The sequence below is a fragment of the Ictidomys tridecemlineatus genome, chromosome 6 (assembly GCF_052094955.1).
Source record: "Ictidomys tridecemlineatus isolate mIctTri1 chromosome 6, mIctTri1.hap1, whole genome shotgun sequence".
Lineage (NCBI taxonomy): Eukaryota > Metazoa > Chordata > Mammalia > Rodentia > Sciuridae > Ictidomys > Ictidomys tridecemlineatus.
Genome location: NC_135482.1, coordinates 44,880,376 through 44,899,070, shown reverse-complemented (window position 1 = coordinate 44,899,070; position 18,695 = coordinate 44,880,376). Strand labels below are relative to the sequence as shown.

Below are 18,695 nucleotides of genomic sequence, written 5' to 3'. Positions count from 1 at the left end.
ACTTTCATTATGTTTATTTTTACCTAATTATTCCAGGTGCAAAGGTCTAAAATCTATCTAGAATATGAATTTTAATGAAAAACAGGTGATGGTAAATACTCATCTCCTTGCCAGTGTATTTTAGCAATTCAAGTGTTTAGTAGCAGTGTGTCATCCAAAAACTTCACAATTTGCCAGTTTTTGAAAGTGTATTTTCTTAACATGTTAAATTCCCTTCCATTCCTAGCATACAAAATCCTTCCTTATGCCGATTCTTTTTTAAAATATATGTTTAGTTGTTGACAGACCTTTATTTATGTATTTATATGCAGTGCTGAGAATTGAACCCAGTGCCTCACACATGCTAGACAAGTGCTTTGCCACTGAGCTACAACTCCCAGCCCCTTATGCTGATTCTTTTTAGAATTTAATAAAAGGGTATATATTAAGTACAAGATTGAATTCTTTAACTTAAGTCATGGAACTTTTAAAAGAATATTGATCATGAGAACAAACATCATAAAATAACAATGACTAATATCCTTGTTTAGATAAGTTTTATTTTCCTTTAAAGTTTAAGATTGTCCATGATTCCCCTGGGGGGGGGGGTGCACTGGCTGCAGACAATGACACACATTAAATAAGTGGATCTGGTCCTGAGTATTACATTTCTTATCTTAGTTTCCATAGGCGGAACACTATCCAGAGAAGACTAGCTTTCCTGTGCTGCCTCTCCTCTGCAAGAACAGAAGATGCTAAAAACCTCAGAACTTCTGAGGTTCTGACAATTCTTACTACCATTCTGATGACCTGTTTTCTGAAACTGAACAGAAGATATATCCAATCTTCCCAGGGAATGCTAATGTAGTTTTACCTCAAGAAAAGGAAATAATAGCAAACATTTGAAGTATTTCCTTTAGGATAAAAATATAAATTGATCTGTGAAGTCTTCTGATATCTTTTGACTCTCAGAAAGACATGAAGATAAAGGAAGACAAGCAAGCTAATATGAAACAAAATTAAATATTCAAATAACAGAAGACTGGATGGCAACAGTTTCTTCAATTATTTTGAGAATGTAAGCAAAGAAACGGACTAAATGGAAAACTAAATGGATTTAAAAAGATGTAAAGAATTTAAGTTAAGGTCTGGGGTTATGACTCAGCAGTAGAATGCTCGCCTAGCATGTGTAAGGCCCTGAGTTCAATCCTCAGCACCACATAAAAATAAATAAAATAAAGGTATTGTGTCCAACTGCAAATAAAAAATATTTTTTAAAAACTAAAATAATTAAATGAAAGTAATGTGTCCAACTACTATATATATATATATATATATAAAATTTAGGTTAAGACAAAAATTTATTATATTGTTCCATATACTTGGAAGACCATCTTCAGTTCTGAGGGACAGGTTTCATTCATAGAACACTTTAAGCTCTGGATTCAGTGAAAATTGAATCATATTCGATTATTATTGCCCCCTCCCATTCTGGTGGCTTGTTATAAACATTATTATGAATCAATTTTGCCTCAAGATTCAATCAGCATAATTGCTCATTGCTGTCACAGTTCTATATAGGGGAGGCTGCAGCTTTCTTGAAAAGATTACAATAATCTGCAAAGGAAGAAGATTCAGAGTGAAGATTTGTGAGATCAGGTCAAGTTGTTTCAACCATTAGACTAACTTTTCCTTTCAGTTAATATAATTCTCACAATCGTCTTTATGCCAACAGAAAAGGAATAGTATAATTCCCAGATAAAAGATGAAAAATTTAAAAATCTCTCCAAAAACTTGAATGATATATTAAAGAACCCTTTTCTGGATACGTAAGGTTTCCAAACCCTGCATTTTCTTTCATTTTGAAAAACACAGCATACCTGCCTTCCTTGCCCGTTGCTTATAAATACTTGTTACCTATCACATAAAGGAATGTTGTACTTCAGAAAAACGTATCAGAACTGCAGTCAAAAGTAGAATTTTAAATCCAAGAAAGAGTTCTTTGATTCCGTGTTTGATATTCACCAGGAACATAATTCAGTTTGATTAAGACTTTATTCGTTTGGGACTTGCAAACTAAGAAAAAGATGTATATTATGAAAACTGAATATTTCAATTTTATTCTTCAAAAAGAAGCCGTTCGAAATAGTGCTCAAGTTTGATTTTATGATAGAAATGTGGTTTGGAAAGATAGTTTACAAAATAAAATAAAGGTCACGAAAAGAATAGAAGCTGAAGGATGCAGGGAGCGGGAAGAACTAAGAGAGCCGACAGCTCTAGAAACGGTACCTGTCCCAAAGTGGGTCTGCACGCCGCTGTCGCCTTACACAGCGCTCCTGGTAATCTCATCTACAAATCCCGGGGTGGGCCCCAGGTGCAAGACTCCTAAGGAGGGAAACCACATAAAGGATTCTGTTCTCCAGATGGGAAAAGCAGTCTCTATAGGCTGCAAGCCTCTCCACCTGTTTCCTTTGGTTCCTTCTCAGTCAACTCCAGCTACGGTCCACTCGGCTGCCCAAGACCTAAGTTTGCCGCGAGGTCCACTGCGGACCTAGGCAGCAAGTTTCCTGATGTTGCCAGTCGAGGAATCCTGCCCCACGCGCTTTGCCTCTACAGCAAACTCCGCCCTACTCAGCCTATCTTGCTCGGATCCTGCCATCCTCTGGGCCGGGCTGGGGCCGCAGAACGCGGCCCTTGTTAAGGCGGTTAGGAGGGAGGGCGGGCGTCCGCAGCAGGACCGTTAGTGCGCTCGCCCTTGCGGCGTGGGAGCGGCTGGGTCACACCTCCCATAGCAGCGCGCGGCGTGGATACCTGCGGGGGCCTCCCGGGGCGAACCCCAACTCACGCCGGTCGCCGGTGGGCTTCCATCTCCGTCCCCTCGGCTCGGCCGCGCGGCTGTCCTCCCTCCCACATCGCCTCCCAGGGGCCTCCCCTGAGCACCGCTACTTGGCAGCTGGCTCACTCTCCCGGCAAACTGACCAATCCTTTTTGGAGTTCAAGATTCCCGCCGCTCCACTTGCACTACGTCAGTCCCCTCTTTTCTTTCTTTCTTTCTTTTTTTTTTTCCCCCTTTAACTTTCACCTGGGTTAGGCTACTGACCCTAAACTTTCATCTAGGATGTCTCTCCCAGGGGATTTGGAGAGGATTCGGAAAGCAAGTAGCGGCGGTCCCGGGTGTACGCCTACAGGCGACGCCCCGGGCGGGGCGGGGCGGAGCAGGAGGGCCTGGGTCGGCGGCGGGCGGGGCGGAGCAGCTCCCTTACCGGGGAGCCCCCGGGCTCGTCCCAGCCCGGCTGCTCCTACCCTAGTACAGCTGCCAGCGAGTCCGCGGAAAAGCGGCCGGCGGGCGATGGAGACTGGGAGACACACGGCGAGAGGAGGGAGGCGCGGAGAGCGCGGGGGCGGAGGCTGGCAGGGGGCGCTGGAGGCTGGAGCGGTCCGTGCGCTCCCTGCGCCCGAGGGTACTGGAAGCTCTGAAGCCGCTGCCGCACCGGGGCCGGGCGGCGGCTGGGCCGGGGCGGGGGGCGCTGCCGCCGCCGGGGGCGTCGCCGGCCTCGGCCCCTTTGTTCTCGCGCGCTCCCCCTCGCCGCCCACTCCCCTGCTGTCGCGCGGCGGCGGCGGCGGTGGTGGTGGCGGCGGCGGCTCCTCCCGCCCGAGGCAGTCGGGCTCGGCGCCGGGGGCGGGAGGGGGCGGGAGGGGGCGGGGGGAGCGCGCCAGCCGCCGAGAGTGGGGGGCGATGGCGAAGCTCCGGGTGGCTTACGAGTACACGGAAGCCGAGGACAAGAGCATCCGGCTCGGCTTGTTTCTCATTATCTCCGGCGTCGTGTCGCTCTTCATCTTTGGCTTCTGCTGGCTCAGTCCCGCGCTGCAGGATCTGCAAGCCACGGCCGCCAACTGCACGGTGCTGTCGGTGCAGCAGATCAGCGAGGTGTTCGAGTGCACCTTCACCTGTGGCGCCGACTGCAGGGGCACCTCGCAATACCCCTGCGTCCAGGTCTACGTGAACAACTCGGAATCCAACTCCAGGGCGCTACTGCACAGCGACGAGCATCAGCTCCTTACCAACCCCAAGGTAAGGACGTCCGCCCCTGGTGCCCAGGGGCTCCAGCGAAGAATGCCTTGCTCCTGCGGAGCCCTGGAGATTTGGAGACAGCATAGGGTTAGACCCGTGCGGAGTAGCTCGGCATGGGTTCCAGTTGCTAGGAGGAGACAGACTTGGAAAGCTGTACTCAAACCCAGAGTGAGTTCATCTGGGAGCACCAGGTATCCGGTCCTTCGGGTGGGTTTGTGCAAGTGACAATCAGTCGTGCCCCCCAAAAATCTCTTTACACACCTATCTTGTCTGGCCTCAGATTTTGAGGCCCAGACTCAGCTGGGTCTGGCGCTTACAGGACGGGATTTGGAGAAATGCAAGCAGCAGAGAAAGTTAACTTTTCCTTCCGTGAAAGCCCTTGGGCAGCGAGGATCCACCTACTCCCGCACACGGTCAGCGATGGTCTGAGCTGCAGCAAAAACTTAGATGTAATGACTTTTGTTAGGAGGTCGAGGGGAGGGGTCTCTTAGCCCCTCGAAAGATGAGAGATCCTTTTTTTTTTTTTTTTTTACCACTAAACAGACCTTTTAAACCTGGGGTCTAAAGATAAACTTGAAATTCTACCTAGGTCCATTTTGGAGGGTCCTGTGGGATGCTGGTGACTCTGTGTATCTAGAGACAATCAGGAGCGGTCTGTAGAACAGTACAACTTACTGAAAATAGAAAACCCTCAGTGAAATATACCAAACAGTCCTTTCCTGACAACTTTCGATGTGACAGGCATAAAAGAAAAAAAGAAAAGAAAATCTGGTTAGGACTCTCAGGCTGGAGAGCTGAGGAGACTCAGAAAACTGTTCCCAGTGGAGAAAAATACTTATAAAAAGCAGTGAACTAATTGAGCTTCCTAGTGCATCTGCTTCTGCAGGAAGGGTTTTGTTTCTTCCTTTTGTCTTTCCTACTATCTTTGTTGCTTAACTATCAAAGTAAAGGTGTGTGTGTGTTTTTAAAAGTTACTGACACTTTTTCTCTTTGTGAGGGCCCTGCCTGAACACCAAGCAGGAAAGCAGTCCAAAAGAAAATGAACTGTATTTTCACAGGATAACTTTGTATTAAATGTGGCAAATTGCATTTATATTTGTCTCCCAAAAAATTCTGAATTAATATTTTAAAGTATTTAAAACAAACTTACTATTGCTGTGTAGTAAAATTCATGATCTTTTCTTCAAAACAGGAAATCCTTGAATATGAGAAAAGAAAAATAATTAAATTTTAGAAGTAAGACTCTTCTTAGAAAAATGCTCATGCTAACAAATTAATATTCATTTGCCTTAAAATGAAGATAATACAAAGAAATTAATAAATATAGGAGTAAGAACATAGAATGCAGAATTTAGAATATGATGTTCAAGCTCATGAAGAAGTGATAATTTCTCAAAGACATGTTATAAATTAGTCTGCTTAATGCTTAGTTATGTTTAAAAAGAAATATCAGGGTTTTAAAAACTATTTTTTCATTATCAAACTAGTAATACAAAAAAAGGGTGCCAAGAAGTAGTAATGATTTAGAAATTATATGATAGTTTATCATTTAGTTTTTACAGTTGGTAAAACATTGCTAATTACTTGAAGACTGTGATTTAGTCACTAATAAATTAATTATATGTATGTACATGTATGTGTATATACATGTACGTATATCTATCTATCTCTATCTATCTATCTATATCAGTAAATGATTAGTATCTAATCACGACATTGACAAATTAGAATTTGCTACAGGAAGGCTGCTTCACAATTTCCAGGCAATTATTCAGGATCTGGCAGAAAAGGTAAATTGAAATCATTAGGACACCGATTTTTAAATCACTGGAAAACAATCACAATTGCCTTATGTAATACCAAGATATTTCTCTCTGTGTCTGTTTCTCTTTCCCTTCCCCACTCTCTCTCAAATAATCTGGTATTTTCCAGTATCAGTTCAGAACTCAGCAATAGTTATTTTAAAGAAGTACCTGAACAAAATCACATCTTATGAAGGTAAGTATTCAGGAAATGAAAGAACAGAAAGATGTTATATTTATGTTACAAAAAGTGAACAACATCTCTATCAACTTAGGCCAGGTTTCCTCAGTCAAACCAATATTTCTCTCTTTATCCAGATGACAGGGTGTTGTGGCACATATAGGACATAAATTTGCTTTTCAACATCACCTTTTTATTTTTGATCAATTAAATACTCAATTTGGAAATTTTTGTAAACAATTTCTGTTGAGAAAATTCAGTGCAACTACAGTATTGTGGCAGAGTCAAGTACATGAGCGGATTGTTTACCCAGTGTCCTTGCAATTAGATAGTGTCCCCTGCCCATGCAGTTGCACCTTGGCCCCCTAGACCTTTTCTTGCCTTCCCTTACTTACCTCTTTAATGGAGGTTTAATTTTTCCACCCATTCCTTTCATTCCATGGATCCCAGCCACCTTCCACCTTCTCTTCACATCCCACCACCACAGGAAACCACTTAGGAAATCACTTAGAAAAATAGAACAAGCACTTTTTCTTCTCGCTTGAATTTGCTGCATTAATCACAATAAAAGACAGGACAGGGAAAGAATTTTACAAATGTATAACTTCGTAAGCCATAGTGAAATCTAAATTTGGGGTTCACTTTCTCTTACTACTCTCCCCATCCCTCCCCTGTCCCTGTCACACCACTGTCTCTTTGTAACTCAGCGGTTGAGTGTGCCAAGAGCTTTGGTTCTCAACTATGGTTGCACAGTGGAATTATCTGGGAACTTTAAAAAGAAATTTTTATGCTCAGGTCCAAGGCTCAGAGATTTCAACCTTCAAAGATGTCTTGGGTGGGGCCTGGGTATTGGTATTTTTATTCAGAGTTCTTCTCGTGATTCTAATAGGTAGATAAGAAATGAAAACCACTGTTTTGGACAGTGACCTCATCTACTGTTTAAGAAAAACAACATTAGAAGCAAAAGGACTCATGTAATTGATATTTGTGTTTTCGGGATAAAAGATCTTGTTGACACTACTGAAGACAGGAGGTTGATATAAAAAGAGAAACCCAAGGAAATTCTTAAGGCAAGGAAGAGAATAATTTAAAATTAGGTGGAAATGACCATTTAAAATTAGTTTAATTGAAATGAACTCATGCAATTCCAGACGTTTGGATTTGCATCAATATATACATTGGATGGCAAAGAAAAGATGAATTTTTCAACCTCATTCTTTTTTTTTTTGTGGTGCTGGTTGCTATATTCTTATATGTGGTGCTATATTCTTATATGAGGGATAAGAGAGAGCTGGTGATTAGAAACCACATGTTTAATTTTGTTTTAATTTTTTTTTCTTCCACTGATGATAAAAACCTAGAAACAAAGGATAAGTCTGTTTCTAAGAAACTGGTACTCTACAAGTGACAGAAATACACTGGAGAGGAAAACTTAGGTGGGAATGAAAAAGGCTTTGGGCTTTAAGTACCATCCCCTGGTGCTGTAGGTACCAGCTACATAAGCTGTAAGCACTGTGGCTTCTATGGCTTCTTGGAATTCTTCAGGTCCACATTGGTGCACCCATCCCCAGCACACAATTAGACAGTGTGGCCTGCTGGAGTTCATTTGTGGACTCCTTTTTTTGTAACATGTTTAATTTGTTACATTTTGTGCTCTACAGAGTCCATCTCTCCTCTCAAAACTACTTAGTAAAAGGCTCTGCTGGGTTGTGACTTCTCTGTATTAATAATACAGTCTTTATTTCTGCATTAAGAAGTGGCTTTCCTTGTTTTTTTTCTTCTAGTGAGTATATTAAATAATATTTGGTGTACACTTAAAATTCAATTGATCAGATAATTTTTCTTTATCTATTATGATCAAAGAACCAAAAAAGGAACCAGAGGTCATACAAAAATGAGTATTTAACAAAATAGTGTCTACTCTGTGACATGTGTGCTTCCAGGATCTGAGTCTAGAACAGATTGAAGTGAAGTCAGTGGCCTCATGGAACTTACATTTTGGTGCAGGGTAACAGACAAGAAGTTAATTTATAATGTTATGAAATGATAGATGGGTAAAGAAAATTCAGGCAGGGTAAGGGAATAGACAGTGATGGGAGAAGCAAAGGGCTGCTCTCTGGGGACAGGATGCTCCAAGACCACACCGGCCTGATGATATCTGCACAGACACCCAGAGAAGGTGAGGCATATGAAGAATCTGAAAGGAGATAAAGTATCAAATCTCATGGCTATCTGGGAAAAGAGCATTCCACAGGCTGAGCAAACAGTAAGTGCAAAGGCCCTGAGACAAGTGGCTGCCAGGTCTGGGTGAGAAACTGAGGACAGCACTGAGGTTGGATCGCAGTGAGCAGGGCAAAGAACAGAGGCAGATGATTAAGGCCTCAGAACAAGACAACTTTGGGTTTTATTCTAAATTTGACAGTGAGCACCTGACCTTGAGCAGGGCTGAGATCAGACTCAGACTTTGTAAAGATGTAAATGACTCCTTTGGTTGATGAGTTAAAAATGCAAAGTATGTGCACACAGGCTCACTGTGAAGAGCCGGAGGGACAAAGGCAAGTTCAGAAACAGGGTTCAATAGAACAGACAAAAGATGGTGGTGGCTTAGATCCATGGATAACTTTGGTAAAATTCACCGACAGGTTGAATATGAGAACTGAGGGAAAGAGAAGTCAAGTATGACTCCAAAATTTGTGGCAAGCACAGCTGGGTGAATGTTAGTTGGCGGAAAACTAGAGAAGTGGGTTTGGAGGAGTGTCGGTGAGAATCAAGGTTTCTGTTTCACATCTGCCCACCGGATGTACACAGGAGGAAGCCCTTCAAGGAGATTATTACCTAGCAGAGGAGATAAGAACATAGGTAACTATCAGAGGAGGCAGAGTGTCCAGTTCCACAGGGAGACCCCAGCAATATGGGGCCTCAATATGATCGTTGAGAAGGAAAAGGAGAAAACTTCATAAAGAAACATTTCCCATGAGTCTTGCTGAGGAAATTTTTATGTTGGTGCTAAAGAAAGGTAAGGAGGGATGATGAGAACATCAAGTAAGAGAAAATGCTGGAAGCAAGGCCAAGAGCTGTGTGATATGGGATGTGTTGGGGGGTCCCCAGGTAGACTGGCATGCCCCAAACGCAGGCTCCGTAGAAATCTTGGGGGAAAAGCAGGAGATTAAACTGGGGCCAGTAGTGTAAAGGTCCTTTACAGGCAGGACGAGTTTGATGGACACTAGGGGGCCTTGGCAGGAAGAATAATGTACCCCCTTCTCAAAGATGTTCACATCGTAATCCTTAAAACCTGCAAACATCTTCTGTTTCATAGCAGAGGACAATTAAGGTTGCAGATGGAGTTAATGCTACAAACCAGGGAGAGTGTCCTGATTTATGCACGTAGGCCCAGTGTAATCACAAGGGGTTCAATGTGGAAGACACAGGCAGAAGGGGAGGTCAGAGGAATGCAATTAGAAAGACTCATCTAGCCATTGCTAGTAGCTTTCAGCCAAGGAGTATAGGCAACCTCTTTTTACAAGGAAGTGGGAAAAGGCAAAAAAAAAAAAAAAAAATAGATTCTCCCCTAGGCCTCCAGAAAAGAATGCAGCCTAGATGGAGTCTTGATTTTTAGCCTAGCGGGATCCACTCTGGATTTCTGACCTCTAAAATTTTAAGAGTAAATTTGTAGGTTGGTTTTATTTGTTTGCTTAAATCCGGGGGTGCTTGACCACTGAGCCACATCTCCAGCCCTTTTTATTTTTTTATTTTGAGACATGGTCCTGATAAGTTGTTTAGGGCCTCACAAAGTTGCTGAGACTGTCTTTGAACTTGCAGTCCCTCCCACCTCAGCCTCCCAAGCCACTAGGATTCCAGGAGTGCACAACTGTGCATGCCCAGCTCTTCTGTTCTTTTAAAATAACCAGTGATATAATTGCAAATCATTAAATTAATTACATGGATTGTGAAAAGTTTTGCAAGTAAATGAATTTGAATAAATTCACTTTATGTATTTTATTTGCTTTCTTAAGTAGCAGAATCCAGAAAATTAGGTCTCTAGAAGCTCTGGATACTGAAGCACATGCAAAGAAATATCTCGACTTATATATCATCTAATTGATACATAAGATCAAATGGAGTTTGAAACCTTATCCGATGTCTGGTTTACTAATTCTAACTTAACCATATTACAGCAGCATGTGTTGATGTTCTGTTTCATTGGAGAAAGCTAAATTCTAGAAAGTAGAAGTTTAATCCTTTTTTCTGTGTAATAAAGTTATTATGTATTTTTTTGTCAGAACAACTTTATTTTAAAATAGATTTAAAGAACTGAAAACCAGACAATAATACTTGTGAGAGCTAAATTCTCAATTCTATTATAATTACCTTTTATTTTCTCTATTTCAAGGATAAAAATGGCAATAAAATTTATCATTATTTTCCCAAGACCTGCTTCTATTCGAGTCTTTTATTTCTATCAATAGTACATCATTCCCTCCTATTCATACTTATTTTTTAACTTTCCTTGACATTTAGTCAAGACAGTTATCTTTTGCTTTGATTATTACAATGCCTCTTCACTGTCCTTGTATTTAATATATATCTTCTTCTATATTGGTGGTTCTCAAAGTATTATCAGTGCACTAGCAGCACCAGCATCACCCCTAGAATTCTGTTCCACTTGTGACCAACTGAAGAAATTCCACCCACATTCTGTGTTGAAGTTTGAGAATTTGCAGAGTTAAAAAAAATGAAAAAGTAAATAAACCAAGCAATTAAGGGGGGGGGGTGAATTAATATAAACAAACAATCCTAAACAAGACAACAAAAGAGAGAAGAAAGAATTTAGGCAGAAGGAACAAGTAAAAAAAATAATTATTAGATTTAGACCTAAAGATATAAGTAATTATATTAAATATAAATGGACTAACTCCTCTAATTAAAAGGCAGAGATTAATAGACTGGGAAAATCAAACCCAAGTATATTTGGTTCAAGAGTACAAACCAAAAAATGGCATGGATGTATGTAGCTATTCTTCCAAAGAAGGTGTATAAAATGACCAAAAAGCACATGAAAATATGTTCAACATAATTAGCTAAAACAAAAACACAAAGAGATATTTCAAACCCAACAGAATGGCTATTTTTAAAGACAATAAGAAGTATTGTTGAAAGTGTATAAATCACACATTACTTGCAAGAATAAATACAGCCACAGTGGAAAACAATTTGGCAGTTTCTCAAAAACCTAAACATAGAATTAACATATAACCCAGCAACTCCATTCCTAGGTGTACTCTGCAGAGAAATGAAAACAGATGTCCACACAAAAACTTGAATGTGACTCTTTGTAACATTACAACCCAAGCATCTGTCAACTGATGAATGGATAAATAAAATTTACTATATCAATACAACAGAAAATTATTTGGCTATAAAAAGGAATGAAGTTTAATACTTTCTACAATATGGATGCACCTTGAAAACACACCAAGTATAAGAACTCAGACACAGAAGACTACATTATATAATTCCATTGGCATAAAATGTTGAGAATATGGAAACTGATAGACTGAAAGTAGACTTGTGGTTGCTTAGAACTGGGGAGTATAGGATAATTGTATTTGACAGCTAAAAGATAGAGTATCTTTGATGTGATGAAAATACTCTAAAATCGATATTGGTGATGGTTGCACACCTCTGTGAATCTCCTAAAAGCCTTTAAATTGTATACATTAAATGGTTAAGTTGATGGCATGTGAATTATATTTCAATAATTCAAAATTATATTTCAATAATTTAAAATAATTCCAAAAAATAATAACAGGAGATTTGTTCTACAAATTTTGGCATTTTAAATAATTTCTTAAGATATGTCTTTTTTTAATATTTAGTTTTTAAATTTGTTCTTTTTAGTTATAAGTGACAGTAGAATGTGTTTTGACATATTATACATATATGAAATATACTTTCCCATTCTTGTGCTTGTACATGATGTTAAGTTACACCGGTCATGTATTCTAATATGAATATAGGAAAGTTAGGTCTAATTTATTCTAGTGTCTTTCCCATTCCCATCCTCCCTCCCTTCCCTTCATTCCTATTTGTCTAATCCAATGAACTTCTGTTCTTTCCTTCCACCCCTTATTGTGTGTTAGCTTCCACATGTCAGATAGAACATTTGGCCTTTGGTTTTTTGGGATTGGGTTATTTCACTTAATGCACTACTCTCCAATTCCATCTATTTACTGGAAAAATGCCGTGATTTCATTCTTTTTTATGGCTGAGTAATATTCCTCTCTGTGTATATACTACATTTGTGTGTGTGTGTATACACACACACACACACACACACACACTACATTTTCTTTGTCCATTCATCTGTTGAAGGGCACTAGGTTGGTTCCATAATTTAGTTATTATGAATTGAGCTGCTATAAACATTGAGGTGACCATGTCACTGTAGTATGCTGATTTTAAGTCCTTTGGGTATATTCTGAGGAATGGCATAACTGGGTCAACTGGTGGTTCCATTCCATGTTTTCTGAGAAATCTACATACTGCTTTCCCTAGTGGTTGTACTACTTTGTAGTCCCACAAGCAATGTAGTCCCCACATCCTCGCCAACATTTATTAATTGTATTTTTGTTAATTGTCATTCTGACTGGAGTGAGATGAAATCTCAGCATGATCTAATTTGTATCTCTCTAATTGCTGGAGATGTTGAGCATTTCTTCATATAGTTGTTGACTGATTTTACTTCTGTGAAGTGTCTGTTCAGTTTCTTTACCCATATATTGATGGGGTTGTTCATTTTTTTGGTGTTAAGTTTTTTTAGTTCTTTATATTTTCTGGAGTTTAATGCTCTATCTGAGGTTCAGATGGCAAAAAGTTCTCTCTGCTTACATTCTTGATTGTTTCCTTTGCTGTGAAGAAGCTTTCTACTTTGATATCGTCCCATTTATTGATTCTTGATTTTACTTCTTGTGCTTTAGGAGTTTTATTGAGGAATTTGGTTCCTAAGCCAATATAATGGAAATTTGGACCTACTTTTTATTCTAGTAGGTGCAGGGTCTCTGGTGTAATGCCTGGGTCCTTTGAGTTGAGTTTTGTGCAGGGTGAGAGATAGGGGTTTAATTTCATGTTGTTACATATGGATTTCCAGCTTCATTTGTTGAAGAGGCTATCTTTTCTCCAATATGTTTATGGCATCTTTGTGTAGTATGAGATAACTGTATTTATGTGGATTTGTCTCTGTGTCTTCTATTTTGTTCCATTGGTCTTCGTGTCTGTTTTTGTGTCAATACCATGCTGTTTTTGTTACTATCACTCTATAGTATAATTTAAGGTCTGATATTGTGATGCTTCCTGCTTCACTTTTCTTACTGAGGATTGATTTGGCTATTCCAGGCCTCTTGTTTTTCCAAATGAATGTAATGACTTATTTTTCTATTTCTAGGAAGAGTGTCATTAGAATTTTAATAGGGATTGCATTAAAACTGTGTAGTGTGTTTGGTTGTCAAACACAATATTTAACAATATTTATTCTGCCTGCCCGAGAACATGAGAGATCTGTCCCCCATTTTATTTTGGAAACTATTATCAATGGGATAGTTTTCCTAATTTCTCTTTCAGTTGATTCATCACTGTTGTATAGGAACACAATTGATTTATGGGTGTTAATTTTATATCCTACTACTTTGCTGAATTCATTTATGAGTTCTAGAAGTTTTCTGGTAGAGTTTTTGGGTCTTCTAAATATAGAATCATGTCATTATCAAATAGGGATAGTTTAAATTCTTCTTTTCCTATCCGTATCCCATTAATTTCTTTCTTCTAATTGCTCTGGCTATAGTTTCAAGGGCAATGTTGACTAGAAGTGGTGAAAGAAGGCATCCTTGTCTTGTACTAGTTTTTAGAGGGAATGCTTTCATTTTTTTTCCCATTTAGAATGATGTTGGTTTAGGTTTCTAAATGTTGAGGTATGTTCCTATTATCCCTAGTTTTTCTAGTGTTTTGAACATGAATGAATGCTGAATTTTGTCGAGTGCTTTTACTGCATTTATTGAGATAATCAGGTGATTCTTATCTTCAAGTCTGTTGATGTGATGAATTATGTTTATTGTTTTCTGTATGTTGAACCAACCCTGCATTCCTGGGGTGAACCCCATTTGATCATGGTGAACTATTGTTTTAATATGTTTTTGTATGTGATTTGTAAGAATTTTAAGGATTTTTGTATATATCTTCATCAGGGATATCGATCTGAAGTTTTCTTTCCTTGATGTGTCTTTGTCTGGTTTTGGTATCAGGGTGAGAGTAGCTTCATCAAATGAGTTTGGAAGGGTTCCCTCTATTTTTTCTATTTCATGTAATAATTTTCTATTTCATGTATTAATTTGAGGAGGGTTGTTGTTAGTTCTACTTTGAAGGCCTGGTAGAACTCCGCCAAAAATGTGTCTGGCCCTGGGCTTTTCTTTGTTGGTAGGTTTTTGAAGGCATCTTCAATTTCATTGCTTGGCCTGATTCAATTTGGGTAAGTCACATGTGTCTAAAAATTGACAATGTCTTTATGTTTAAATTTTCTATATCCTGTTTCAATTCAGGTAATCATACATCTCTAGAAATTTGTCAATGCCTCCAAGATTTTCTGTTTTATTAAGAGTATAAATTTTCAAAGTAATTTCTGATTTTCTTCTGTAGTTCACTAGTGTCTGTTGTGATATTTTTTTTCATCACAAATCTTAGTGATTTGAATTTTTCTCTTCATTAGTTTAGCTAAGGGTTTATCAATTTTATTTATTTTTTCAAAGAACTGTCTTTTTGTTTAATTGATTTTTTTGAATTTTTTGTTTCAATTGCATTGATTTTGGCTCTCATTTCAATTATTTCCTGTCTTCTACTGCTTTTTGGTATTGATTTGTTCTTCTTTTTCTAGGGCTTTATGATACAATGTTAGGTCATTTATTTATTTATTTCTGTTCTTTCAAGGAATGAGCTCAATGCAAGGAAATTTTCTCTTAGTTCTCCTTTATAGTGTCCCAGAGACCTGGGGATTGAACACAGGGCCTTATGCATGTGAGGCAAGCACTCTACTAACGGAGCTTTATCTCCAGCTCCAACTTCAAAGTATTTTTTAAATTTCATCCCTGATTTCTTCTATTATCCATTTGTTATTCACTAGCATACTTTTTAGTCTCCAGTTGTTAGAGTACCTTCTATTTTTTATTTTATCATTCATTTCTAATTTTATTCCAATATGATCTGTAGAATGGAAGGTTCGTTTTCTCTCTCTCTCTCTCTCTCTCTCTCTCTCTCTCTCTCTCTCTCTCTCTCTCTTATTGGCTAAGAGTTGCTTTGTGGACTAAGGTATGGTTTATTTTAAAGAAGGATCCATATGCTGCTTAGAAGAAAGAGTATGCAGTCATTGATGGATGAAATATTCTGTGTATGTCTGTTCACTCTGAATTGTCAATTATATTTTTTAGATCTATTGCTTCTTTATTTATTTTTTCTTTGGAGGATCTATCCAGTGGTGAGAGAGGTGTGTTAGAGTCATCCAGTGTTATTGTGTTGTCATCATTTGATTCTTGAAATTGAGAAGGGTTTATTTGATGTATGTAGATACTCCAATGTTTGGGGCATAAATATTTATGATTGCTAGGCCTTGTTGATGTGTAATTCCCCTAAGCAGTATGAAATGTCCTTCTTTGTCCCTTTAGATTAACTTTGGCTTGATTTCCTCTTTATCTGATATGAGGATAGAAATCCCTGCATGTTTACGAGATCCATGTGAATGATATGTTTTTACCTATTCTTTACTTGAAATCTGTGGCTGTCTTTGCCTATGAGGTGAGTCTCTTGGAGATAGCATATTGTTGGGTCTTGTTTTTCAATCCAATCTGCAAGTCTATGTCTTTTTTTTTTTCAGAGTAGAAATTAGAAGTTTATTAAAGGACAGCAGAAAAGACTTCTCCCAGAGGAAGAAGGGGACCCAGGAGGTGGAATCCCGCAAGTCTATGTCTTGATTGATGAGTTTAGGCCATTTACATTCAATGTTATTATAGAGAAATAATTTTTATTCTCTGTCATTTCGATTTATTTCTGGTTTTTACTTTGAATTAGTTTCTCCCTTGATTGATTATTCTTCTAGTGAAGTTCCTCCCCTTGCTGATTTTCACTTTTATTTTTCATTTCTTCTTCATGAAATATTTTATTGAGAATGTTTTATGGTGCAGGCTTTCTAGTTGTGAATTCCTTTAGCTTTTATCATGGAAGGTTTATATTTCATCAACAATTCTGAACTTTTATTTGCTGGGTATAGTACTGGCTGGCAAACATTTTCTTTCAGAGCTTGGTATATGTTATTCCAAGACCTCTGAGCCTTGAGGGTCTTGGTTGAGAGATCAACTGAGATCCAGATTGGTTTCCTTATAAATGTTACCTGTCATTTTTCTCTGTCAGCCTTTAAAATTCTATCCTTATTTTGTATGTTAGGTATTTTCATAATAATATGCTTTGGTGTGGATCTGTTGTAATTTTGAATATTTGGGATCCTCAAGTGTCCTGAAGTTGATTTTCCATTTCATTCTTTAGGTTTGGGAAATTTTCTGATATTATTTCATTGAAAAGATTGTACATTATTTTGGTTGGTATCTCAAAACCATCCTCTATCTTGATAAATCTTATATTTGGTCTTTTCATGTTATCCCATATTTCTTGGAAGTTCTATTTACAGTTAACATCTTTTCTCCACTGTCAACTTTGTTTTCATTGCCTGAAACTCTGCCTTCTAAGTTGTTTAGTCTGTTGGTTATGCTTTCTTTCTTTCTTTTCTTTTTTTTAAAGAATGATTTTTTTTAAGTAGTTGATGGACCTTTATGTATTTATATGTGGTGCTGAAATTTGAACCCAGGGCCTCACACATGCCAGGCAAGCATTCTACCACTGACCCACAACCTCAGCCCCACTGTTGGTGATGTCTTCCATTGCACTTTTAATTTGGTTTATTGATTGCTTTACTTCTTTGATTTCTGTTTGATATTTTTTCAGAATCTCTCTTTGTTGAAATGATCTTTCACTTACTGTATTTTCTCTCTGATTTCACTCCTTACATTGTCCTTTACCTCAAAGATCAGTTTAACTATGTACATTCTTAAATATTTCTTTGACAATTCTTCCATTGTTGTGTCAGTGGATACTATAATTGATGCATCTTGGTTTATTTCAGGCCATTTGTTCCCTTGATTTCCCATGATGTTTGTGTGTCTACCAATCTAATGGTATGGATCTGAGGCAGTAGAGTTTCTGCCCTGTGGACTTGTAGTGTCCCTGAAGATTTCCAGTACCTCACCATTTAGGGGGGCATAAATAATAACAACAACCCAAGCAAACAGTATATAGCAGTAAATCAAATAGTTTCTGCCATGGCATCTACAATGATAAATTGTCACAATAAAAAGAAATGATATGATCAGTTATTGCTCACAGTAAAAATAGTTAAGTTTGCAAAAGGGTTAACAATTTTGAATGGTGGATTGGGTGAGAACAGATATGATGTAGGATCTGATCATTATGATGTAGGAGGAGAGAAGATAGAAGTAATTAAAGGAAGAGTGAAAGAAAGAACGATAGAGCTTGGCTTGCTGAGAAGCTCCCTGTCTGCTTTCTTGATTTTTCATGCCATGAAGAAGCCAGGAAAGCAACCTTCTCTATTGCACCATCTTGAAACTCCCAGAGATTTCTTATCCAGTAAATGATGTTACAACTCCCTATTATTTTGAAAAAAAAATTAAATATTAATTTTGAAAATAAAAGTTGTTTGGAAAGAATTATTATTTAAAAATTATTTTGAAAAATAGTTCAATAAAAGTATGCATTTAATTAAAATTACAGTTTTGATGAAATGACATTTAAAAAGTATAAAGACAGATTTACGGAAGTATAAATAAAGTTTCGGTAAATACTTAGATAACTTTTTTTTTTCTCATACCAAGGATTGAACTCAGGGGCACTTAACCACTGAGCCACATCCCCGGCCCCATTTTGTATTTTATTTAGAGACAAGGACTCACTGAGTTGCTTAGAGTCTCGCTTTTGCTGAGGCTAGCTTTGAACTTGTGATCCTCCTGACTCGGCTTAGATAACTTTTTGGGGGTGGGCAAAGCCTTTCTAAACATGACACTCAAGGTGTCAGCAGGACTATGTGTCCCTGAATATTCTAGAAACACATCTTTGTTTCTTACTAGCTGAAGGTTGCCTGCATTCCTTGGCATTTCTTGGCTTGCAGCTGCATCAGTCCAGTCTCTGCCTCTGTCTTCCCATGGCTCTCTTCTCTACATGTCTCTGTTTCTTCTTCTACTCTTATAATAAAGACACCAGTCAGTAGACTTAGGACCCATCCCAATGCACTGTGGCCTCAACTATTATTATCTGAAAAGATCTTATTTTCAAATAAGATCACATTCCACGGTTCCAGGTGGACATGGATTTGAGGGTGGTCACTGTTCTCTGCATGGGTGTGCTGTGTGCCTCAGTCATACTACAGCTGGCAGTATATCATAAGGGAAAAAAATTACAGAAAGATATAATTGTTGAAAGATATAAATATATTAGTTGCAGCATCACATTTCACATGTAAAACATCTGAAAAAAACCTAAATGTCTAATAAGGTACTAT

General features: G+C 38.5%; 1 protein-coding gene and 2 long non-coding RNA genes across 4 annotated transcripts in view; 1 reads left to right on the top strand and 2 right to left on the bottom strand.

Moving 5' to 3' along the window:
- Nucleotides 1-521: 521 nt before the first annotated feature.
- On the bottom strand, nucleotides 522-3,090 carry LOC144378614 (uncharacterized). Its single transcript, XR_013440469.1, has 2 exons — nucleotides 2,825-3,090; nucleotides 522-2,364 (listed from the first exon to the last, which is right to left on the bottom strand). It is a non-coding gene; the product is annotated as an uncharacterized LOC144378614 (long non-coding RNA).
- A 108-nt stretch (nucleotides 3,091-3,198) lies between these two features.
- The window catches only part of Kcnmb4 (potassium calcium-activated channel subfamily M regulatory beta subunit 4), a 63,449-nt gene continuing 47,952 nt past the window's right edge, over nucleotides 3,199-18,695 (top strand). The window contains exon 1 of one of the 2 annotated variants that reach the window (XM_078053142.1): nucleotides 3,199-4,051. In XM_078053142.1, the coding sequence (XP_077909268.1) occupies nucleotides 3,329-4,051 (723 nt within the window). In that variant the 5' untranslated portion in view covers nucleotides 3,199-3,328. The remainder of the gene's footprint in view (nucleotides 4,052-18,695) is intronic. The other variant, XM_005328746.3, reaches the window with a different exon arrangement.
- On the bottom strand, nucleotides 4,045-6,773 carry LOC144378613 (uncharacterized). The gene is made up of 3 exons (XR_013440468.1): nucleotides 6,430-6,773; nucleotides 5,202-5,249; nucleotides 4,045-4,481 (listed from the first exon to the last, which is right to left on the bottom strand). It is a non-coding gene; the product is annotated as an uncharacterized LOC144378613 (long non-coding RNA).